Consider the following 25676-nt stretch of genomic DNA (forward strand, 5'->3'; position numbering starts at 1 on the left):
CACCACGCCCAGCAAATTTTTAAAATTTTTTCATAGAGACAGGATCTCGCTGTGTTGCCTAGGCTGGTCTCAAACTCCTGTCCTTAAGTGATCTTCCTGCCATGGCTTCCTAAAGTGCTGGCATTACAGGCTTGAGCCACTGTGCCTGGCCAGTTATTACCGTAATTTTACTCAGAATAAATATATGGCTTTTCTGATTCCTCATTTCTTTACCATTTTATAGAGGTCAGGGTAGAACAATTTTATTTCTCATGGCTTTTTTGCTAAAAGTATGTTCCCAACTATTGTTTTTTCCACAGATCTGCTTCCTTCCCTGTGCAAACCATTTACCTTTCATGACACATTTTTCTTTACTGTCTTTATTATAAAATCCTCATTTAAGGTTTTGTTCTACAACACATACATTTATGAGTTTTTTCATTCCTAGATAAGTGAAATAAATGGCAGGGGAGAGCACTTTTTTTTTACTCTTGGGGAGTGAAGAGGAGTTGGTATATAAGTTCTAGTATGGGTGCATGACCTGTTAGCCTATTTCTGTACTGCTATGAATACTATTTACATTTTTAGTGGGTTGTACAAGAGAGAAAGGACAGAGATCACATAGGGCTTGTATTTACTCCATGGCGTTTTATAGATAGTTTGCCTGACTACTGTTCTAGTCATTAAAACTCAGTTATGAGTAAAGTGTGTGGAGGGTTGGGTTAAATACGTTTTTTTTTTGTTTTGTTTTGTTTTTTGTCCTGATACACCTATTTAAAGATACAGTTTTAGTCATATCACTTCATTCAGTTCTGTTTCAATTCATTGGTCTAAATCAGTTAGTGTAGCAACTATTGGGGTTTATTGTATAGTGGCATAATAAAAGTACCAGGTAGTTGGTTAAACTTATTTGATATTTTGACATCTGCAGGTAGGCCTTAGACTCCATGTTGGACTCTCAGTGTCAGTGGGTAACTGAGCAGTTATTCTGTATGGTTCTCTTCATATTTCATTAATCACACATTTGTCCCACACACCACCAACACAACCACATTTACCATCACTTCATTTTTTCAAAGGTTTCCCATGAACTTAAGATGTAGAGAAGCACTACTTCTTTAATAGGACAGTATGTCAAGATCAAGGGAGGGGAATTGTTAATGTGTACAGAGTTCATGGAAATGGTGTTGGCAAAAGAAAATATTTTATATACTTAAGGCTCTTGAAAACAAATGACATCTACGGTTCTAATGGCACCTATTTAAGCTCTGGTTAGATTAAATCTTTTTTAAAAATTTCTAAAATGGTAAGCTCATTAGGGTTATTGAATCTCAGTTTCACTATGGTTTTACTGCTTGTTAAATCATTTACTGGATTTGGATATAGTCTTATTGTATAATGGTTATCACTATTGCATTTGACAAAATGCTTTGTATCGCTATTGATGTTTTGTTTTTATTAAATAGGTTTATTGCTGACAATCAAATGAATCATGCCTGTATGCTGTTTGTAGAAAATTATGGACAGAAAATAATTAAGAAGAATTTATGTCGAAACTTCATGCTTCATCTAGTCAGCATGCATGACTTTAATCTTATTAGCATAATGTCAATAGATAAAGCTGTTACCAAGCTCCGTGAAATGCAGCAAAAATTAGAAAAAGGGGAATCTGCTTCCCCTGCAAGTGAAGAAATAACTGAAGAACAAAATGGGACAGCAAATGGATTTAGTGAAATTAACTCAAAAGAGAAAGCTTTGGAAACGGATAGTGTCTCAGGGGTTTCAAAACAGAGCAAAAAACAAAAACTCTGAAAAGACCTAACCCCATGTTATGGACAAACACTGAAATTGCAGTCTAGGGAATTCAGCCTCTAAGAAGAATTGTATTTTTGTTTTTAATCATAGGTTCCAAACAGGCACTGTTAGGTTAAGTAAATGATTTCAACAAGGATATTTGTACCAGGGTTCTACTTCATTTCATTATGCAGCATTACATGTATGTCAGTTTTACTGCTGTCATGAAAACATTCTCTAGTTTGAGCATGAAAGCAATACTTCAGAGAAAGTATTTTTAACTTCAAGAATTGTTTATGAAATATATTGAATTGATAATCTAGAAATTATTTCCTATATTTAAATTATAATGTTTTTTGCATTTGTGACTCGCTGTTTTTCTATTTTGTAATTGTGAGAAATTTTCTTGGGGAGGGAAAATTGGAATGTGATTCCCTTTTTTAGAAATTGAAGGATTTTTGTGAAATTATGTTGCATTACTATTTGCAATCAAACCTTGATCCTTGTTTTTGAAATCATTTATCAATTTGGAATGAAAATTACAACATTACATAAGTTCATTTTACAATTTTAAAATAGCACTTCTTCATCTTATGCCTGTTTGAGAAGATATTAATTTTTCACATTATTGACAGTGAAATGCCATGTTGGTTTATAAGGTTACTGACCATTTGTTTCCATGTGGATAATTTTAGTGCATTGCTCACCCAGTATATATTTTTGTTAAACTTGAACGTTTTTCTGGTTTGGGTTTTTCTTTTTTAATTAGCTAATATCCATGGAAAATTCAGCTGTTCCCATCTTTAAATTAAATTAGGATTGTAAACCAAGGGAAGAATGAGTGTGAGGTTTTAAGACACCACTTTCAAGGGGGGGAGTGTCCTATAAAAATGAACCAGAAAATGTTATACCTTTTTTTTTTCTTTACAAGGATGTCTTTGTAATGTATTTCATGATTAGAATATCCAATACAGATAAGCTGACTTGAATCATTTTGAGCAATTTTGCCCTGTGTTACATGTGTTTTATGCACATATTTGCAGTTGGATTTTCTCCAACAGAAAGTGGTTTCACTACTGGCACATTAACAAGTACCAATAGGGTTTTATTCCAACTCCAAGCACTGTGGTTGAGTAACATCACCTCAATTTTTTATTATCCTTAAAGATATTGCATTTTCATATTCTTTATTTATAAAGGATCAATGCTGCTGTAAATACAGGTATTTTTAATTTTTAAATTTCATTCCACCACCATCAGATGCAGTTCCCTATTTTGTTTAATGAAGGGATATATAAGCTTTCTAATGGTGTCTTCAGAAATTTATAAAATGTAAATACTGATTTGATTGGTCTTTAAGATGTGTTTAACTGTGAGGCTATTTAACTAATAGTGTGGATGTGATTTGTCATCCGGTATTAAGTTCTTAGTCATTGATTTTTGTGTTTAAAAAAATAGGAAAGAGGGAAACTGCAGCTTTCATTACAGACTTTTTGATTGGTAAGCTCTCCAAATGATGAGTTCCTTCCAGTAAATTCTGATTTTGCCTCTGGATAGTGGATCTCAAGCATTTCTCTCGGGCTTTAATTTGCTAAAGCTGTGCACATATGTAAAAAAAAAATAGATTATTTTAGGGGAGATGTAGGTGTAGGATTATTGCTTATGTCATTTCTTAAGCAGTTATGCTCTTAATGCTTAAAAGAAGGCTAGCATTGTTTGCACAAAAAGTTGGTGATTCCCTCCCCCAAATAGTAATGAAATTACTTCTGTTGAGTAAACTTTTTATGTCATCTTATAATAAAAGCTGAAAAAATCCCTTTGTTTCTATTTATAAAAAAATGCTTTTCTATATGTACCCTTGATAACAGATTTTGAAGAAATCATGTAAGATGATAAAGCATTTGAATGGTACAGTAGATGTAAAAAAAATTCAGTTTAAAAGAACGTTTGTTTTTACATTAAATGTTTATTTGAAATCAAATGATTTTGTACATAAAGTTCAATAATATAAAAGCTGTATTCTGTTTTGTTTTTTCTTGTTATCATGCATTAAAGTTTTGGTTTAAATAGCATAGTAAGAATCCAGAAAAAGTACACCAGCCTCAAGTGATGAATCAGAGCTAAAAAGAAATTAAGAAAAAAATTAATGTGAAATCCTGCTTTCATCAATTGCAAGTAGTATATGTCATTTATGGTAATACATAAATATTTAAAAATTTATACTTCAGAGTAATGTCAATATTAGTCAACCAAACAGCTATGGTTTGGTTGTGCATCTTTGGTTGTAGATTTTTTCTTTTCTACTTTTTTTTCTTTCTTTCTTTTTTGAGACAGTCTTGCTCTGTTGCCCAGGCTAGAGTGCTGTGGCGTCATCATAGCTCACAGCCTCACAGCCATCTCAAACTCCTGGGCTCAAGCAATCCTGCCTTAGCCTCCCAAGTAGCTGGGACTACAGGCGTGTGTCACCACACTGGCTAATTTTTTCTATTTTTAGTTGCTCAGCTGATTTTTCTATTTTTAGTAGAGACAGGAGTTTCATTCTTGCTGAGGCTAGTCTCTAACTCTTGACCTCAAGTGATCCTCCCACCTCGGCCTCCTTGAATGCTAGGATTACAGGCGTGAACTACCACGGCTGGCCCCATTTTCTTTTTAGTGAAAAATAATTTATCTTTGCCTTTAAAAAGGTCATAGAGTAGAGTAGGATACAAATGAACAATGATAAAGTAAAATGATACATTGCATAATAAAATTATGTACTACATTCTATTAGCGGTCAGTATTTGTTGATGTTAACTCTAGAAGAATTGGAGTCAACCTGACAGAAAAGGTAGCAATTCAGCAGTTCTTGCTTTATACTCCAATGATAGTTTATTGCCTATACACATTGCTTTGTATTTGAGCTGAGTGCCCCTCTATGCTTCCCAAGCTCACTATGTGCATTTCTTTTAAGTACTTATTTCCCTTTTATTAGACTGTTAAGTCAGTCTCACTGACCTTAGTACTGCCTAATGGTCATAGTTGGTGTTCAGATACTTGGTGACATGAACTGAGGCCTTTATGTACCGTGCTAAGGGTTTGCATTTCAGGCGATAGGAAGTAGTACGTGGAGATTTATTTTGGAGGTATCACACAACCCAGTTTCTTTTGGAAGAGCCATAAGCTATAAGAAAAATTAGGGAGGGAGAAGCTCCATATAGGGAGAATCACTAAGATACTATTGCAGTAATCCACGTGAAATGTCCCAGCTATAAGAACACTAATGGCCAGGAGAGGTGGCTCACGCCTGTAATCCTAGCACTCTGGGAGGCTGAGGCGGGAGGATCTGTTGAGCTCAGGAGTTTGAGACCAGCCTTAGCAAGAGTGAGATCCCGTCTCTACTAAAAATAGAAAAAATTAGCTGGGTTTGGGGGTGTGCACCTGTAGTCCCAGCTACTTGGGAGGCTGAGGCAGGAGGATTGCTTGAGCCCAGGAATTAGGTTGCTGTGGGCTACACTGACATCGTGGCACTCTAGCCAGGGCAACAGATCGAGATCATGTCTCAAAAAACAAAACAAAACACTGTCATGAAGTGCCAAGAGTAATTGTTGAATGATATCGTAATGTAAAGGAGTAACAATTAACTGCTGAGCCGTGTGAAAAAGCCAAAAGAGGAGAGTTTCAAAGTGGGAAGCAGTGTTTCTATAAAGCATAGGAGATGAGTAAGATAGCTGCTGCTTTTAAAGAGAGTTAAATGATGGAAAACGGGTTTGGTGACTTTAGTAAATGGAAAATGAGTTGGAGAAATTTATCATGAAGAGTATGTGGTAATAATAGATAGGGCAAGAGTACAGTTACAAAATAGGTAAAGGAGGAATTTTGGGGAGGGGAGATGAGAAGGTTGAACATGATTGTAGACTGAGGAAGAGACCCAGAAGACCAAAGACACAAATTACCAGAAAAACCAGGAAGGGATGGATTAAGAATACACAGGGTTTCAGTTTGACCAAGATGGAAGTTTACAAATAACACGTTGCAAGAAATGGGGAAATAGGTGCTTAAGACATTTCTGGCAGGATAATAAACTGGTACAACCTCAAGAGAAAGCAGTCTGGTACTTTTCTACTAAAAACACGATGGGCTGGGCACAGTGGCTCACCTGTAATCACATCACTTTGGGAGGTCAAGGTGGGAGGATCACTTGAGGTCAGGAGTTCAAGACCAGCGTGGGCAATTTAGTGAGACTCCCATCTCTACAAAAAAGAAAATTTAAAGAGATTATTCCAGCATGGTGGCATGTGCTTATAGTCCTAGCCACTCAGGAGGATGAGGTGGGAGGATCACTGAGCCCAGGAGTTGGAAGTTACAGTGAGCTATGACTGCACCACCGTACTCCGGCCTGGGTGACAGACCCTGTCTCTAAAAACAATGCATATAACCTCTGCCCTAACGATTCCATCTTTAGGAATTTAGCCAACATGTAAACTGGAACACACAAAATGAAATATGTCACCACTGTCAAAAATAGTGGATTAGACAAATCAGTAGGGGGCTTGCTATCATAAATCAATATAAGTGACTACTATTTGGCCATCAAAAAAAAGGACCAGAAAATGTTTATGTGAACAGATGTTGATGTGGAACAAATACCAAAATAGAAGTTACAGAATAGAGTGTACTATCATTTTTACAAAAAAAATTTGAAAAATCAACATACTCAAGGGCCCACTGCACTCACCTGGTATCGGAGAGGAAAATCCCTTGAATTTTAGCTGCTATTTCCAAATTGTTCCATGGTGCTTTCCAGTGGGTGGCTGCTGACTATTTTGGGTTTCTCTTGTTCTCACATTTGTCAGGCTCTGCCCCTTCTTGCTCCTGCACTGACACTGAGATCATGCAGGTCTTGCAGTTGTTTGTGGTTTGTATCCACTAGCTTGTATTTTGGGATTTGTGGGGGTACCTTGTCACCTAGTCTTATTATAAATGTTGTCAATGGGATTTTGTATTTGCTGTCTATTTGTTCTATTTTGATGTGTGGATCATAAGATACTAAAAACTACACTGGTACCACTGCAAACTTTCTAGAATCCATCTAGTACATTTTAGTGAATAACTGAATGTATTCGAAGAGGAAGGAAAAACAAACAAACCTGTAGCAAAATCAATTGTTATATGTGGAGAATGAGGGGAACAAAGAAAAAGGGAGCACTTAAGAGTAAACTTTTTGCAGTTTATACAGAATGTTTTGGGGGGAGAGAAAAAATATGGAGCAGGCTTTTGTTGGGCCCATGGTAAGTGTATTTGGAGGTGCTCAAGATCACCCTCAGATTCCGTGATTTGCCATAACGACACAGAACTCAAAAGGATACAGATTAAAATAAGCAATAGAAAATGGCACACAGGGCTTTGTTGGCATTTTCAGTTTGCCAGCATTTTCAGCCCCAAGTCTGGGATACAGAAGAGCAAATAGAATTCTGTTCACTATAGTAGCAAATATATTAGGTTATTAAGCATGGAATGTCCAATTTTCTTAAGTACTAAGTTTGACCATTGATATCTCTAACATTTCACTTTGACTTTTTAGTTGTGAAGGTACATTCTCAGTCTTTCAAACGCACATTTTAGCTTGTGATTATCTTTCAAATTTTTTTTTTAGAGCAATTTTTGTGAAACCATGGATGGATAAGTAAAAAAATTCTTGTTATTTTTGAATATGAGTCCCGTTATGGAAGCAATGTAGCGCAGGCAGCTGGAAATATCAACAAAGTGTTTGGGAAGGAAGGAGGTTAATGAACACACAATACATAGATGGTTTGAGAAGTTCCATTCTGGTGATTTTAATCTTGAAAATGAGCCACGTGGGTGACCTGAGACCAAGGTGGATAATGATGAGCTGAAGCTGTAGTGGAAGCAAATCCATCTCAACCTACTTGTGAGTTAGCAGCAAGGTTTGACGTTACTATTCCAACAACATTGGACCATTTGAAACAAATCAACAAGGTAAAGAAGCTGCATAGATGGGTACCACATGAATTAAACAAGCATGGGAAGAGGAATCGTCTCCAAGCTTGCCTTTCTTTGCTGTGATGACATAAAGGCGAACCATTTCTACACCATATTGTTACACGTGACGAAAAATGGATTTTTTTCGACAATCGCAAATGTTTGGCACAATGATTGGCTAAAGAGGAAGTGCCAAAACACAGTCCAAAACCGAAAATTCATCAAAAAAAGCTAATGGTGTCTGTTTGGAGGTCCAGCGCTGGTATTATCCACTACAGCTTCATGAAACCTGGTCAATAGATTACAGAGGATGTCTACTGCAACCAATTGGATGAAATGATGAGGATTCTTGCAATTAAGCAGCCGAGACTGGTCAATAGAGACAGGTTAATTCCCTTGCAAGACCACTTGTCACAAAAGACAATGCTGCTCAAATTACAGAAGCTGGACTTGGAAACTCTCTGTCATCCACCATATTCACCAGACCTTGCATCAACTGACTATGACTTCTTCCAGGATTTGGACCACTTCTTGCAAGGAAAAATATTCAATTCTCAACAAGCTGTCTAAAATGCCTTTCATGATTTCATCGCTACTCGCTCTCCAGGCTTCTTTGCTGCTGGCATAAGCAAGCTACCATTCCGATGGCAAAACTGTGTCGATAGTTTAGGCACATACTTTGATTAATTGTACTGCTTCTTATTTGAGACATAATAAACTAAACTTTTGATTCAAAATCGGACATTTCATATTTAATGACCTAAAATAGTATGGTACAGAGAAAACATCAGATTTTTCCATACTCTTATTTAAACAAATTACATTTGCTAATGTCCTTCTTAAAGAGCACAAGTCAAAACTAAACATTATTTTCTACTTCAGTGAAGGCAGAGTGGGACTATTACTTCTCTAATTATGGATGTCACCAACAGTCAAGCTACAAATTCAGTTTAACTCTCTTCCTCACCCCTACCTTCACATCAATCATCAATTCCTTTTGGGTCTAATTTAAGCATCTATTGGATATACATCCCTACTGCCACTGGCCCATTTCACAGCTTAATATCTATTTAGGATGACAGTCTACTGACTAGTATCTTTTCTTCTAATTCATCTTTTGAAAATAATTATTTTTACCTATAAGATTAAATATGAATTATTTAACTTGGTATATAAACCTTACAATGTGATGCCAGTCTATTCTTGCAGACTCCTCTCCTGCCATTGCAGCCTCAGACCTTCACTGCAGTCTCAATGGCACTCCCACCACCATGATCTTGGGGCATGCCCTCACACACCCTGTTCTTCCCTCCACTGTGACTGCAAATTCTTTCCCTTCTGCTTCAGGTGCCAGTTCTGAGCTTATCAAATTTCTCATCTATTAAGAACTGGCTCACAGAGTACTTTGCTCTCTGAGCATTTTGGGCAGATTTAGTCAGTCTTTCTTCAGTGACATGCCAGGCATTTCTACCACTTACCCCACTGCCAGTTACTATCTTCAGCTGTGGCTTTCCCTTTAGTGTCCACTCCGTCCAGGAGCACACCAGTTAAGAGCTGGGGGTCAGCAGTAGAACAGGTATGGGCTAGAGTTCTGGTAAAACTAGCCATGACTGTAAACAAATGAGTTCACATCTCTTGAGCCTAAGTTTTCTAACCTGTAAAGTAGAAATAATCATAATACCAACATCATAAGTGTAATGTGGATTAAATGAGATAATCAATGTATTTTGAAAATTCAGCATTGTGCCTGGCACATAGTAGGGACCCAATAAATACCAATTCTTATTATCATATCATCACCCAAACTCTCTCTTCCCTCTAAGCACATGATTTTAGAATATGAAGTTCCTTTATCTATTTGAACAGAATGAGTTGGTTTTCTTTTAAAAATCTTTAGTTCACAGTTCGAGAAAAAAAATCAATATTTAAATTAGTTTCAGAGTTCAAAATATTACAACCCACTCCTGTCTAGAATTAAGTTAGGTTTAAGTCATTTCTGTGAAAAGGCAGATTCTACAGGTATAAATTTAAGAAGTCGGCCGGGCACGGTAGCTCATGCCTGTAATCCTAGCCCTCTGGGAGGCCGAGGCGGGTGGATCGCTCAAGGTCAGGAGTTCGAGACCAGCCTGAGCAAGAGTGAGACCCCCGTCTCTACTAAAAATAGAAACAAATTAGCTGGTCAACTAAAATATACATAGAAAAAATTAGCCGGGCATGGTGGCGCATGCCTGTAGTCCCAGCTACTCGGGAGGCTGAGGCAGGAGGATCGTTTAAGCCCAGGAGTTTGAGGTTGCTGTGAGCTAGGCTGACACCATGGCACTCACTCTAGCCCGGGCAACAAAGTGACACTCTGTCTCAAAAAAAAAAAAAAAAAAAAAGAAGAAGTCATTTTCCTATAAAGGATAAGAAATAAACATGTTCAACAAATATTTCATGAATGAAAGGAATGGGATGAAGAGGTTCTGAGGAAAACAGTTCATCTACACTCACTCAGTCAAACATTTATCGTGCACATGTTATGTGTCAGGCACTATGCTCAGTAACAGACACACAGAATATAAGAAAGTACAAGTAACCTTTCACACGTTACAATGATATCTAATTAAAATGCCTGGAGCCACAAGAAACCTTTTTTCCCTTCTAATGAAAAGAAGGTTAAAATTGGACTCATCGAATCTCACATAAGAAAAAAATACACACATTGAACTTTTAGTTTTTTATTTTGATTCAGATGGCTGGACAAGGCATCTACATTCTAGAACATCTTAACAACCACTAAACAAGTGAAAGGCTACTTTATATATAAAAAAACAAGGGAAAAGGTCATGATTGTCTCACAGGGAACATGAATCCCCAAATAAGTTATCTTACAAAAATAACACACTTGCTTTTCTTTTTCTACTACCGGTAAAATGAAAAAAAAAAAAAAAAGAAAAAAATTCACATTAAAAAAAAAATCTGTAGGCTGGTATAGCAAGTTAAGACCATTATTTTTACATATTAAGTCCTTCAAATAAATATTTTATACAAATTTATGTTTTCAAAAAATAGGTTAAGTACTCATCCTACATATTTTTTGTCCACTAAAAGACCATTTATCAAACTGGACTGTAGCTCATACCCTACAAATAGTAACACATATCACTGAGGCTGGAATGTACACGTGCATATTACATACATGTGAAATGGCTAACACTGCTGTGCATACTACTTCTGTAAGTAGTTTTACCCTGTAAAAATCCTCTAGCCTATCTTGAATCAAATTGCAAGGAAAGAACAAAAGATAACACTTGCCTATTAGAAACATATGTGGGCTGGGTGCAGTGGCTGTAATCCTAGCACTTTGGGAGGCTGAGGTGAGAGGATCACTTGAGGCCAGGAGTTTGAGACCAGCTTGAGCAACACAGCAAGATTCCTGTCTCTATAAAAATTTTAAAAATTAGCCTGGTGTGGTAGTGCACACCTGTAATCCTAACACTCTGGAAGACTGAGGTGGCAGAAATGCTTGAAGCCAGGAGTTCCAGTCCAACTTGAGCAAAAGCAAGACCCTGTCTCTATAAAAAACAGAAAAATTAGCCTGGCGTAGTCATGTACACCTGTAATCCCAGCTACTTGGGAGGCTGAGGCAGGAAGATCACTTGAGCCCCAGAGTTTGAGGCTGCTGTGAGCTATGATGACGCCACTGCACTCTAGTCCAGGCAACAGAGCAAGATCCTGTCTCAAAAATATATATGCACACACACACACATGCGTGTATGTACATATATATACACACACACATACGTGTGTGTGCATGTGTATATAGACATTTGCTCAGGTGTTTTAAAAATTGTAATAATAAAATACTTTTGGGGACTTAAAGATTATTGAATATGGGCCAGGTGCAGTGACTCACACCTATAATCCCAGCACTTTCGGAGATGGACATGGGAGGATCACTTGAGCCCAGGAGTTTAAGACCAGCCTGAGCAACAAAGTGAGATCCCATCTCTACAAAAAATAAGAAAAATTAGTGTGGTGCTGTGCACTTGCAGCCCTAGCTACTTGGGAGGCTGAGGCAGGAGGATGGCTTGAGTTCAGGAGTTTGAGGCTGCAATAAGCTATGATCAGGCCACTGCACTCCAGCCTGAGTGACAGAGTAAGACTCTGTCTCAAAAAAAAAAAAAAAAGAAAGAAAGAAAAGAAAGAAAAAGAAAAGATTATTAAACATAGGATAAAAGTCAACACTGCTTACAAATACCTGAATATGGAGAGCACAGTTAACACACTCATGTGGAAGGCACATGAGTAAATGTATATTACAGAACTCTGGCTTCTACCTGGTCTATTCCTGTTGTTTTATTCTAAAGTTTTATATGGCCTTGGATACTGATGATTTAATAAATAATTAATACATTAAGTTTTTGTTCTAATAATCCATTTTAAGAAGTACAGGCCAGGCATGCTGGCTCACGCCTGTAATCCTAGCACTTTGGGAGGCTGAGATGGGAGGACTATTTGAGCCCAGGAGTTTGAGACCAGCCTGAGCAATAGTGAGACCCCGTCTCTACCAAAAAAAGAAGAAAAAAGTACAGTGGACAGGTATAGGACTTTCTATATCTTCCCATACTTTTAAAGCCAATTTGATTTTTATTGTGATATATTTCAATTAAAAATATACTAAGAACAAAATTAACTGAATTATGGTTTTGTCCACAACATTTAAGTCACATATTGCTAAAATACTACAAAATGAATCCAGTAAAAACTTTCTATTTCCAATGGCCTGAGAGATGAAATAAACTATTTTTTTATTGGTTACAACTAAACCGGGCTGAGGACAGCTAAATTCAACCCTGAAAACAAAGCCAATCATCCGAAAGTCTAAAACACTAACACTTTCCATCCAGGATAGAAAAATGAGCATCCAAAGTAAAGAGAACCACAAGACTGATCAAGTAACCAATCAAAAACCACTTCTCTGTTATTCGAGCTAATAGTTACTCGAAGCTTGAAGTTTCCACCTTCATTATTATTGGTGGTTCCTAGAGTCACAGCTTCAACGTCAAATGTTACAGTGGATCCAGAAGTAACTGCAGGCAACTGATTAGTCATTTCTTTTCCATTTACAAAAACTGCACCTAAAATGTTAAAGAGTCATTTACACATGAACAATAGCTAAGAGAATAGAAATAGCTTCTCTTACTGGTAACACAACTAATTTCCTAATTCATATTTTAAAAAACATTTTTGAATGCCAACAGGACATAGATAATACATGTAAATATGTTAATTAACCCTCATCCCCATGGCAGGAGAAAAAGCTAAAACCTTAATCACATTTTGGAGTTTTGGTTGAGGGTACTATTCTTTTCCAATAGAGACTATGAGTTCCCCTTATCAAGAGCATCAAAAGAAACCTGACACCATCATAAAATGACATCCTGTGAAATAACAAGATTGTTTTATATGGAATAAACAAGAATCTTGTTCTACCTAATACTTGACCCTACATCACAAAATATTAATATGTCTTAGTAGTGATTTTTAAAAGTGTGATTACTATGGAGTAAGGCACCAAAGAGTACTAGAGATACAGGGTAAATGATTTGCTGCAGGACAATGTTGGCTCATGGTAGCAAAATAAATTACATCATTAACATCTAGGGCTGGGTGCGGTGGCTCACGCCTGTAATCCTAGCACTCTGGGAGGCCAACGCAGGAGGATCGTTCGAGGTCAGGAGTTTGAGACCAGCCTGAGCAAGAGCGAGACCTCGTCTCTACTAAAAATAGAAAGAAATTATCTGGCCAACTAAAATATATATATACAAAAAATTAGCCGGGCATGGTGGCGCATGCCTGTTGTCCCAGCTACCCGGGAGGCTGAGGCAGTAGGATCGCTGAAGCCCTGGAGTTTGAGGTTGCTGTGAGCTAGGCTGACGCCACGGCACTCACTCTAGCCCGGGCAACAAAGCGAGACTCTGTCTCAAAAAAAAAAAAAAAGATCTAAACACTCTCATCTCCTACTATAAACGTGTGACATTGGGACAGATTCTTATCTTACTACAGTAATTCCTATATTTCAAGGAGAATGACAGATATTTATCTCTTACCATTGGTACTAATGCACACAGCTTGATCCCGCTGCAGAGACTCATATCCGTTCTGTTTTTCTGCACACACTCCTATGCTGTCTCTTCTGTCTGGCTGTCCCACAGTTTCAACTCTGTAAATGAAGTAAAAAGATCATTTCATCGTTTAAAAATATAACATGATACCTAACAGCTACTAGCTTAAAAAAAAAACTTATTGTTCTAATTGTTCTAATCAATCTAAATATTGTTCTTTTCTAGATAATAATAGCTAACAAGGATTGAGTACTTACTATATTCTAGGTACTGTTCTAAATATTTTGTATCTATCTATAAATAATCTCATCCAGTTCTCACAAAATATGAGGTAGGTGCTAATATCATCATACCCATTTTATAGGTGAGGAGAATGAGGCAAAAAAGAAAAAATAAGATTAAAAATGGCTAAATAACTTGACCCTGATCATCTGCCTGATGACTGGTGGGACCAGGACCCAAACCCAGGCATTTTGATTCTAGAGTCTATATATTCTTAACCATTTATAGCTATAACAGAACATTTCTATTTTATGTTCTGACTCTAGACATATAGAAAATTTATCATATTTGACATAATTAATGTGACTATTACTGTTACCACCTAAACCTTGAATGAGAGTCTACAATGATTTGATTACTATTTGTCAAGTATGTAAAGAATTTTAAAATAGACATTATAGTCCTAAAAGAACATTATGGTTATGACCACACTATTTTGCTTGGAGAACGTCATATGTGGAAAGTTTAGGCCTTTCTCTTTGTATTTTAGTTTCAAATCTGTCACTACATCATGTACTCTAGAAATTGGAATTGTAAGTATAAAGGTCAACATATATCCCCATTACCAGACTCAACTTTGTCTCCATTCCAAAAAAGCCAGACTTTGCAAAGACAAAAAAACAAAGGAAAAAGTATGGAACCGAATGTGGCTTTTCCAAAAGATGATTATTTATATTCAATGTGGCCTCAAAATGTCTTTCATTGTAAAGTGGCAAACATGCAGGATCATAATAAATATGTGGTAGGTTTCTGAAGTCATTTCACCTCTGAGCCAACAGTCTAACAAAATATGGAGAAGAGTGTGATGCCAACAAGACAGGACAATAGGAATTCTCAGGCCTTGTTTTCCCACAGAAACACCAACTTAACAATGATATACAGAACAAAATACCTTCATGAGAATTCCACAATCCAGTTAAGAAGCTGCAATATCCCAGGTGAGCACAAAGCCAAGCACAGAAAGTTGAAATGGGTAAGAATGATTTAACTTTATCCCCATCAGCCCCTCCCCCACACCCGTACAGCTCAGTGCCAGGCTAGAACATTCCAGCTTATGACTTCTCCCTCTGGAGGGAAGAAGAGCAGACGAGCAAAGTGTGCATCTAGTGTTCTGGCTCTTCAGAGGACTGCCTGAGAGACTGGTTTCTGTCTTGTCTCACTTGGAGTGCTGATGGAAGCAACATACTTTGGATGCCTGGGGGCTGCTGAGAACAAAGAACAGTGGAGAGCAGCTTGCTGTGGGCAGCATGACTTGATGACATCAGGAGAAGGGCACAACTTGAAGTTTCAACCTCAGGAGGGAGGGAGAGAAACAGAATGTGCATCAGGCTCTCCAGCTTTTTCAGAAGGCTGCTCGTCTGATTTGGGGAACTGGCATACTTTGGATGCTTGGAGGCCACTGAAAACTAGACAGTGGCGGGATGGCTTGCTGCTGTAGAACCAGAGAACTCGCAGTGCTGCAGACAGACACAAGAGGGAGCCAGAACATACAAGTTCCTGAAAAAGGAACCAGCAAGCCTTTCTATAATTGAGAAAATACAGGCAGAGGTCCAGAGAAATTGTATTGGCCAAAAAGGTTTCAGAGGTCCCCAAAATATCTAGCTGGGCTCATTTGTGACACTGATTGAATACGATTTCCCCCTGTACATTGCTAGTCCATGAAAACTGGGAGAAGTTGCTATTTTTTCAAATGTACAGATGCGGTCACAGAGTTACAAAGTACATAAAGAAACACAGAAATATGAATCAAACAAAAGATCAAAATAAACCTCCATAAACCAATCCTAAAGAAACAGAGGCATATAAATTACCTAATAAAGTATTCAAAGTAATTCATAAAGATGCTCTATGAGAATTTAAGAAAATAATGCATGAACAAAGTAAGAACATCAACAAAAAGACTGAAAATATAAAAAAAGGACCAAAAAGAACTTTGGGAGCTGAAGAATATAACAACAGCATTGAAAAATTCACTAAAGGGTTTCAAAAGCAGAATTGATCAAGCAAAAGGATCACTAAACCCAAAGACAGGTTATTTGAAATTATACAGTCAGAGGAACAAGAAAGAATAGCTGGCCTTGGTGGCTCATGCCTGTAACCATAGCACTCTAGGAGGAAAGAGACTCAGGAGTTCAAGACAAGCCTGAGCAAGAGTGAGACCCCATCTCTACTAAGAATAGAAAAATTAGATGGGCATCGTGTTACACACCTGTAGTCCCAGCTACTGGGGGCAGGGGGAGGCTGAGGCAAGAGGATCACTTGAGCCCAGGAGTTTGAGGTTGCACGGAGCTACAATGACACCATTGCACTCTAACCACAATGACACAGCAAGACTTTGTCTCCAAAAAAATAAGCAAGAAGAATGGAAAAGACTGAAGAAAGCATAATGGACTTATGGGACACCACAAATAGACCAATTTACACATTATGAAAGTCCCAAAAGGAGAAGACAGAGAGAAAGAGAAAGGAACAGAATGTTTATTTGAAGATATAATGGCTGAAAACTTCCCAAATCTGGGGAAGGAAATGTATATCCAGACTGAAGAAGCCAATGGACTTCAACCAGATAAACCAAAGAAATCCACATTGAGAAACAGTATATCCAAAACTGTCAAAGGTCAAAGATAGAGAAAGAATTCTGAAAGCAAGAAAGAAAAAAGCAACTTATCACATACAAGGAAACAACTGTAAGACTGTCAGCAGATTTCTTAGCAGAAATCTTGCAGGGCAGAAGAGAATGGGACAATATAATGCTGAAAGAAAAACTGCCAACTAAGAGTATTATATTTAGCAACACTGTCTTTCAAAAACATAAGGGAAATAAAGTCTTTCCCAGGTAAACAAAAACTGAGGAAGTTTATCACCATTAGATTTATCTTACAGCTTTAATTCTGATATAGAAGGTAAAAGTATAAAAATAACTAAGTATACAAACATAAAAAGTATTCACTATATAAAAAGATGTAATTTGAGACACTGATAATATAAAGTGTGTGTGTGAGAGAGAGAAGTAAAAGTGTAGAGTATTTATATGTGACTGACATTAAGTTTTTGTTTTTTTTTTTTTGAGACAGAGCCTCACTCTGTTGTCTGGGCTGGAGTGCCATGGCATCAGCCTAGCTCACAGCAACCTCAAACTCCTGGGCTCAAGCAATCTTCCTGCCTCAGCATCCTGAGCAGCTGGGACAACAGGTACACGCTACCATGCCCAGCTAACTTTTCCTATTTTTAGTTGCCCAGCTAATTTTTTCTATTTTTAGTAGAGACAGGGTCTTGCTCTTGCTCAGGCTGGTCTCGAACTCCTGACCTCAAGTGATCCTCCCCCCTCAGCCTCCCAGAGTGCTAGGATTACAGGTGTGAGCCACCACGCCCGGCCACATTAAATTGTTAACAGCTTAAAACAGATTATTATAATCAAAATGTGTCTTAAGTAAGTGCCATGGCAACCACAAAGAAAATATGTATAGAAGATACACAAAAGAAAATGATAAACGGGCCAGGTATGGTGGTGGCTCATGTCTGTAATCTTAGCATTTTGGTGGGAGACCAAGGTGGGAGACTCTATCTCAAAAAACAAACAAACAAACAAAAAAAAAAAACAATGAAGAAAGGCCTCAAAAAACCAATCTAAGTCTATATACCTACAGAAACTAGAAAAAGAAAAAACTAAGCCCAAAGTTAGCAGAGGAAAGGAAATAATAAAGATGAGAGCAGAAATAAATAAAATAGAGAATAGAAAAAAATGACAAAACTAAGAATTGTTTTGAAAAGTTTTTTAAAAATTGACAAATGTTTAGCTAAATTAAAAACAGAGATGACTTAAATAAATCAGAAATAAAAGAGGAGATTACAACTAATGTTACAGAAATTAAATGGATTGTGAGCAGTATGAACAATTATAAACCAATAAACTGGATAACCTAGAAGAAATGAATAAATTCCTAGAGACACACAACCTACCAAGACTGAATTATGAAGAAAAACTTGAACAGACCAATAATGAGTAAGGAAACTGGATCAGAAATAAAAACCTCAAAACAAAGAAAATCCCAGGACCATATGGCTTCCCTGGTAAATTCTACGAAGCATTTAAGAAGAATTCACATCAGTCCTTCTCAAACTTTCCTGAAAATTAAAAAAGACAGAACACTTCCTAATTCATTTTATGAGTTCAGCATTACCCTGACACCAAACCCAGAAAAAACATACTAACAGAATGATCCCTGATAAATACAGATGTAAAAGTCTTTTAAAAACTACCAGCAAATCAAATTCAACAGCATATTATAAGGATTATACACCATGACCATGTGGGATTTATCCCTGAGATGCAAAGATAGTTCAACACACAAAAATCAATCAATGTGGTATACCATATTAACAGAAGGGAGGATAAAAAAAAATCACATGATCATCTCAATAGATGCAGAAAATACATTTGATAAATTTCAACACCCTTCATGATAAAAACATTAAAAAAACTGGGAACAGAAGAAAATTACCACAACACAACAAAGGCCACGTGTGAAAACCCCACAGCTAACATCATACTCAATGGTGAAAAATTGAAAGCCCTTCCTTTAAGATCAGGAACAAAACAAGGATGCCCACTTTCACCATTTCTATTCCACATAATACTGCAAATACTAGTCACAGCAATTCATACGAAATGACCAAAGACTCTGAATAGCCAAAACAATCTTAACAAAGAACAAAGCTATAGGACTCATGCTTCCAGATGTCAAAATGTATTACAGGCCAGGCACAGTAGCTTACGTCTGTAATGCTAGCACTCTGGGAAGCCAAGGCAGGAGGATCGCTGAAGGTCAGGAGTTCTAGACCAGCCTGAGCAAGAGTGGAGAACACAAGAGTTTGAGGTTGCAGTGAGCTATGACGAAGCCACTGCACTCTAGCCCGGGAGACAGAGCAAGACCCTGTCTCAAAAAACAAACAAACAAAAAAACCTGGGGAAAAAAATGAGAAAAATCACTGTTTGACAACTATCATAGTAATAACCAATCCAGGCAAGAATCATCACTGGACAGTAAACTAGTGACTGAAGAATAACAAGATATGTAGACTTAAACTATCTCCTTACACGATCCTCATTAATTATTATAAGGTGGATAAATTTGAGAGATGCCACCTTAATCAAGTAATTAAAGTTAACAGCATCAGTAATATGACAAACTGACATAAAGTGGTTCCTGATATTATGATGTACTGAGAACATATTATTTCTTCTTCTTCTTTTTTCGTTTTAGAGACAGGGTCTTGCTATGTTGTACAGGCTGGAGTACAGTGGCTATTCATAGGTACAATCATAGCTTACTGAAGCCTCAAACACCTATCCTCAAGGAATCCTCCACCTCAACCTCCTAAGTAGCTGGGACTACAGGTGCAAGCCACCAGCCCCAGCTAATTTTAAAATTTTTTCTTGACCAGCCTAGAAAAAATAAAATAAAATAAAATTTTTTCAGAGATAGGGTTTCACTATATTGCTGAGGCTGGTCTCAAATTCCTTGCTTCAAATGATTCTCCCACCTCAGCCTCCCAAAATGCTGGGATTACAAGTATGAGCCATCGTACCCACCCTGATCAATTGATTTTTGTCAAAGGTGAAAATGCAATTCAAGGCAAAGAGGATAGAGTCTTTTCAACAGATAGTGCTAGAACTACTGCATACTCAGATGCAAAACAAAACAAAACTCAACTCATATTTCACATGATACTAAAATAACTCAAAATGGCTCATAGATCTAAATGCAAAATTTTAAAACATAAAGCTTCTAGAAGAAAACAGAGGAGAAAAATCTTCTGATCTTGAATTACGCATAAAATTGATAAATTGTACTAAGAGGATGAGAAGACAAACTACAGACTAGGAGAAAATATTTCCAAACATACTTGGCAAAGGATTTATATTCATCAATATTTAAAAATAAAATAAAATAATTGGCAAAGATTTAAAAAGACATTTCACCAGTGAAGACATACAAATATACAAATATAAGCACATGAAGATATACATTACCAGTCATCAGACAAAGAAAATTAAAGCCACAATGAGATATGACTATATTTCTGTTAGAACAGGTAAAGTTAAAAAAAAAAAAAAAACCCTGAAAATACCAAATGTTGGCAAGGACGCAGAACAGCTAAAAAGCTCATACACTGCTGGTGGGACGATAAAATGATACAGCCACTTTGGAAAACAGTTTAACAGCTTCTTATAAAGTTATACAAACATTTACAGTTTGACCCAGCAATCACACTCTTATTTATTCCTTTACCCAAGAGAAATGAAAGCTTATGTACATACGAAAACCTGTAGGTAAATGTTTATAGAGCCCTTATTATTGCCAAACACTGGAAACAACCTCTATGTCTCTTTATTGGTAAATGAATAATCAAACTGTGACTTCTCGGGCCCCTCTCTCGGGACCTGTGAACCTTGCCTGGGCCCCTCTCTTGGGACCCATTACCCTGGTGGGGGGGAATAAGCAAACTGTGATATATCCACATGATAAAATACTATTCAGCAATAAAAAAAGGACTAAACTATTGATATATACCACAACACAGATGAATCTCAAATGCATTACGCTAAAGAAAATAAGCCAGACTCAAAGAGTGACATATGATTCCATTTATAAAATAGTCTCAAAAAGGCAAATTATACAAACAGAAAATAGATCAATAATTGACAGAGAAAGGAGGGATAGATACAAAAAGGCAGCACAAGGGAATATTTAGGAACGATAAGACTGTTCTGTTCATTGATCGGTTACATGGCTTAATGTGTCTGTCAAAAGCCATAGGCGGGGCACGGTGGCTCACACCTGTAATCCTAGCACTCTGGGAGGCCGAGGCAGGAGGATAGCTCAAGGTCAGGAGTTTGAGACTAGCCTGAGCAAGAGCAAGATCCTCCTCTCTACTAAAAATAGAAAGATATTAGCTGGACAACTAAAAATATATAGAAAAAATTAGCTGGGCATGGTGGCGCATGTCTGGAGTCCCAGCTACTCGGGAGGCTGAGGCAGGAGGATGGCTTGAGCCCAGGAGTTTGAGATTGCTGTGAGCTCGCTGATGCCACGGCACTCTACTTAGGGCAACAGAGTGAGACTCTGTCTCAAAAAAAAGAAAGTCATATAGCTATACAACAAAAAGACTCAATTTTATTCATGTAAAAAAAATTTTTTTAGGCCTAGTGTTGTGGCTCATGCCTGTAATCCTAGCACACTGGGAGGCTGAGGCGGGAGGATCACTTGAACTCAGGAGTCTGAGACCAGCGTAAGCAAGATCGAGACCTTGTCTCTACCAAAAATAGAAAAAATTGGCTGGGCCTGGTGGTGTTTGCCTGTAGTCCCAACTACTTGGGAGGCTGAGGCAAGAGGAGCTTGAGCCCAGGAGTTTGAGGTTGCGCTGAACTGTGGTGACACCATTGCATGCTATCCAGGGCAACAGAGTAAGACTCTGTCTCAAAAAAAAAAAAAAAAAAAAAAAAAAAATATATATATATATATATATATATATATAGCAATGAGGTCTCACTATGTTACCCAGGCTGCTCTCAAAATCCTGGGCTCAAGTGATGCCCCTACCTCAGCCTCCCAAAGTGCTGGTATTACAGGCATGAGCCAGCATGCCTGGCCTGTAAAATTTTAAAAAGTGAAAAAATTGTCCCTCTAGCAAAGTCACTTGATCCAGACTGCTTTATAAAACCTTCAAGGAAGACAGAATTTACCACATAAATTTTTTTATTCTATGAGGATATCATAAACACACAAACTATAAAAATATAGTTTGAAAAAAGGAAAATTATAGGGAAATTTCCTTTGTGAATATAGATTTTACAAATCAATTAAAATATTAGCAAATTTAAACCAGCAAAATATATATAAAGAAATACTATCATGTAGGGTTTATCCAAAGAATGCAAACAAGACTTAATGTAAGAATATCTGTTCATGTGAATCCCTGCATTAAGAGATTAAATAAAAAGAAAAAAGCAAGGCCTGTCTGTTCAGATTCTTCCTGGCCTTTCTGTGCAGCATTCCTTCCTCCAGAATATGGGGCAGGACCCTCTCTAGAATGAGGGTCTTTTGACCCACAGTCAGATTAGAGTCCTGCCTTGGGCAGGTGAAAGGAGGGAAGGAGAAGATCAGAAAGAGAGATTCTATCTCTTGAGGCCTAAAGCACCCCAACATTATAACAAGAACTATGGAAGTTGTGAGCCAGGAACCATGGAAAAAAAATATGTGTATATATATGTATATATCACACTGTCCAAAAGAACATCCTACTTTTCTGGGATTCTGACTATATTTCCTGTCTCTATTAACCCCACCCAGACTCAGTACTTGCTGTTCTTTGAAGTTTTTCTTCCTCTTTGGTTCTTGCTTGTTTGCCCCACCTGAACTGTCCTTTCCAGCTCTACCTGAGGTAAAGATTTCAGCAAACCCTCATCTAGAAGTAACCTTTCCTTCCTCCATAGCAGTCTGGATTTTTCTTACATTAATTTATAAACTGTTTACTTGATATTGAGGTGAAGGTTCTGCTTTTGCTTTTTCTTAAAATTTGCATTCCCTACAATACCAAGTATTGTAAATACCATCTGAGTGGAATAAGGGTTGAATGAAATGATCAGCTTCATTCAAAGAAAAAAGACTGCAGATAATCAGGAGAACTGTCCTTACGTTTTACAAAGCAGTATTAAGATAGAGAGATACAGAAGAAAAAATTCTAAGAAATGTTCTTAGGTTATCTGAGAGGAATAGTCCTTATGTGTAAATATCCCAAAGCAGAAATACCTTCATGACTTCATGTAATCTTCCCTCTACAAACAATCTAAAAGCCAGGGTATAGAACCCTGGAGATCTACGTAGGAAACCAGCTGGCTTATCTCACCCAAGTCGATAATAAGGATCTGTAGGGAAAACTCGTCTGGCCACGCCTGTAACAAGAGCCAAGCTTCAACGTGAAAGAACTACACACATATGTATCCCTTGGGGGGATCACTGTAGCAAAATATAAAGCCACAGCCAGGCTATATTCTCCCTGGGATTGTGCATTTTGTCTCAATATATGAAGGAACTGACAAGATTTCAAAGATTATATTAAAAACAAATTAACTTCTTAATCCTGGTAGAGACTATGTCCTGTTGGGATTTTGCAGGAAATTAAATTAGAGTTTTTTAAACATAAGGAGCTAACAATTAACAATTGAAGATACACTTGGTAATGGCAGAGATCAGCCCTATCCAGAAAAAGATCTCCTCAAGCTTAAATTCATTCAGAAAAGATGTAAAGTTAATGCTAAACTAAAGGCAAGCATTAAACCCAAATTCACATTATCTCAAGTGACTGATCTCTTTCTAAAAGCTATCAATCATGGCAATTCTAAGACATAGCCCCCAATTTCTTTGATACTTCTTCCATCAAAAAGTAGGGTTTATGTCCCTGAGACCTGGACTCTGTGACTCCATTCTAAACAGTAGAATATAGTAGAAGTGATACTATGTCAGTTTCCAATCCCAGGCCTTAAGAAACTGGTATCTTCCACTTCCCATTTCTTAAGATGCTCATTCTTGGATCCTGGTTACTATACCGTGTGGAAGCCCAAGCAGCCCGTGGAGAAGAACAAAGAACCAGAACCAATTCACCAGCCATGTGAGATAGCCATCTTGGAAGTTGACTAGTAGAAGACTAGTCATCTCTAGTTGAACGACCCCACCTAACCACACAGCACGAAATAGAGATAAGCTGTCCTCACCAAGCTCTGCCCAAATTACAGTTTCCTGAGCCAAACAAATTACTATAATTATTTTAAGCCCTAAGTTTTGGGGTGGTTTGTTACAACAATATATGATTGGAACATCAATTTTTTTATCTTCTTTGAAGAAAAAAGTTAATAAAAAATAGCTAACCTTATTCTCCCCTTGATTTAACACCTCATGTTACCTACGAGAGGCAGGTAGCATAGTGGTTAAGAGCCCAGACTTTGAAGCTAGACTGCCAGGATTTGAATCCTTACAAATCACTTCATCTCTCTCTGTGTGCTTTTGTTTCTTCATTTGTAAAAGGAAGACAGTAACAACCTACCTCCTAGGCTATTAGGATTAAGGAAGGCTGTTATGCATCCAGAGGAAATGAAGCTGTTTTAAAGAAAAAAGGTGGTGGAGACAAGAAAGTAAAAATATGGTTAAAAAAATAAGATGTGCTCGCTTCAGCACACATATACTAAAATTGGAATGATACAGACAAGATTAGCATGGCCCCTGAGCAAGGATGACACACAAATTCAGTGAAGCGTTCCATAAAAAAAAAAAAAAAGAAAGAAAAGAAAAAATAATAAGATCAGGAAATCTTAGAAGCAAGAAAAGAGAGAACAGGAATGTTCAGACAGGTGGTCAGAGAGAAGCCTGGAAGGAGGGGGCTGCTAGCAGACCTGGGCAGCAAATGAGAGTGGGCTCTAGAGACTGTTAAGTTCTAGCCAGTAGCACAGATTTCTCTGGCTTCAGCAGCAGTAATAAGCATTCCAGAAACTTCAGCAAGGACATCTGGGCAAAACAACAAAGCGGCACCTACAAGAGTATAGTCTCCCTTCTAACTACTAGGCCTGTAAGCACCCTCACAAAACTGAATATAATTTATCTTTATTCAGGTAAGCCCATCTACCCCACCCCCACACTTATGCATGGACTTCCCTCTCCAGTTTACATCTTCTGACTTAATTGCTGATGCCTGAAATTCCTCTGAAAAAGGGGAGAAAACATTTTCCTTCCACACTGAAAGAAAAAAATGACAAAAATGCAAAAGTCTGCCTAAGATAATACTGAGCTTAACTGAGTTTCCATTAATCACTGAGCCAAGCGGGGCCCAGTCACACATCTTTGGGAGAAGATGGAGAAACTAACAGTATATTGAGGCCTACTAAGTGTCAGGTAATGGTTGACAGATGGTAAGAAGTGAGTTTCAATCAATTTGTGTAATTTCCAATGTTTCAATAAATATTTACTGAATGATTTAAGAAATAAACCTAACTATGCAATCTATCAGACATTCCCCTATGTCCGCAGAGGAAGAATTTTAAAAGCAAGAGAACATCAGGATCAAGTGGTAGGGATCACTGTCACCAGCAAAAAAAGGTCATATAAGAAAGAAAAGAGCTAAGGATAGCAGAGAAACTGTAGACTTCAACACTAATTAGAACCATGTTTTCTCTTCCATGAAAAAGACAAAGGAGAAGCAACATAGACCAGTGGTTAAGTGCACAGACTATAGAGTCAGACTGCCCGGATTTATTTTATTTTTTTCAAAATTTTTATTCTATTTTCATAATAAAACACCATGGCCCTAAGGAAAAAATTTTTTTCGGACTGCCTGGATTTAAATCCTAGCTTTGGCATTTACTAGCTGTGGTGACGCTGGGTAAATAACAAATTCTGTGGCCTCAGTTTCCTCATCCCTAAAATGGATAGCTACATCTATCTCACTGGGTTATTGTGAGAATCAAGAGATAATACAAGCAAA

General features: G+C 37.4%; 2 protein-coding genes and 1 non-coding gene across 7 annotated transcripts in view; 2 read left to right on the top strand and 1 right to left on the bottom strand.

Moving 5' to 3' along the window:
* SUZ12 (SUZ12 polycomb repressive complex 2 subunit) overlaps positions 1-3786 on the top strand; it is a 43457-nt gene extending 39671 nt beyond the window's left edge. For both annotated transcript variants that reach the window (XM_045525434.1, XM_045525435.1), the window contains one exon: positions 1446-3786. In XM_045525434.1, the coding sequence (XP_045381390.1) occupies positions 1446-1791 (346 nt within the window). In that variant the 3' untranslated portion in view covers positions 1792-3786. The remainder of the gene's footprint in view (positions 1-1445) is intronic.
* A 2197-nt stretch (positions 3787-5983) lies between these two features.
* Positions 5984-25676, bottom strand: part of CRLF3 (cytokine receptor like factor 3) — a 41458-nt gene continuing 21765 nt past the window's right edge. The window contains exons 7-9 of one of the 4 annotated variants that reach the window (XR_006728802.1): positions 13845-13957; positions 9231-9407; positions 5984-6002 (exon numbers count right to left, since the gene is read on the bottom strand). Coding sequence is in view for 2 of the 4 variants with exons in the window: in XM_045525437.1 (XP_045381393.1) it covers positions 12616-12872; positions 13845-13957 (370 nt within the window). In the remaining 2 variants the exon portion in view is untranslated. Of the gene's footprint in view, positions 6003-7425; positions 7499-8442; positions 9408-12506; positions 12873-13844; positions 13958-25676 lie in introns of those variants that run through there. The other 3 variants (XR_006728801.1, XM_045525439.1, XM_045525437.1) reach the window with 3 other exon arrangements.
* Positions 24361-24467, top strand: LOC123621343. The gene has a single exon (XR_006729079.1). It is a non-coding gene; the product is annotated as a U6 spliceosomal RNA (small nuclear RNA).

The sequence above is a fragment of the Lemur catta genome, chromosome 15 (assembly GCF_020740605.2).
Source record: "Lemur catta isolate mLemCat1 chromosome 15, mLemCat1.pri, whole genome shotgun sequence".
NCBI classification, from domain to species: Eukaryota; Metazoa; Chordata; class Mammalia; order Primates; family Lemuridae; genus Lemur; species Lemur catta.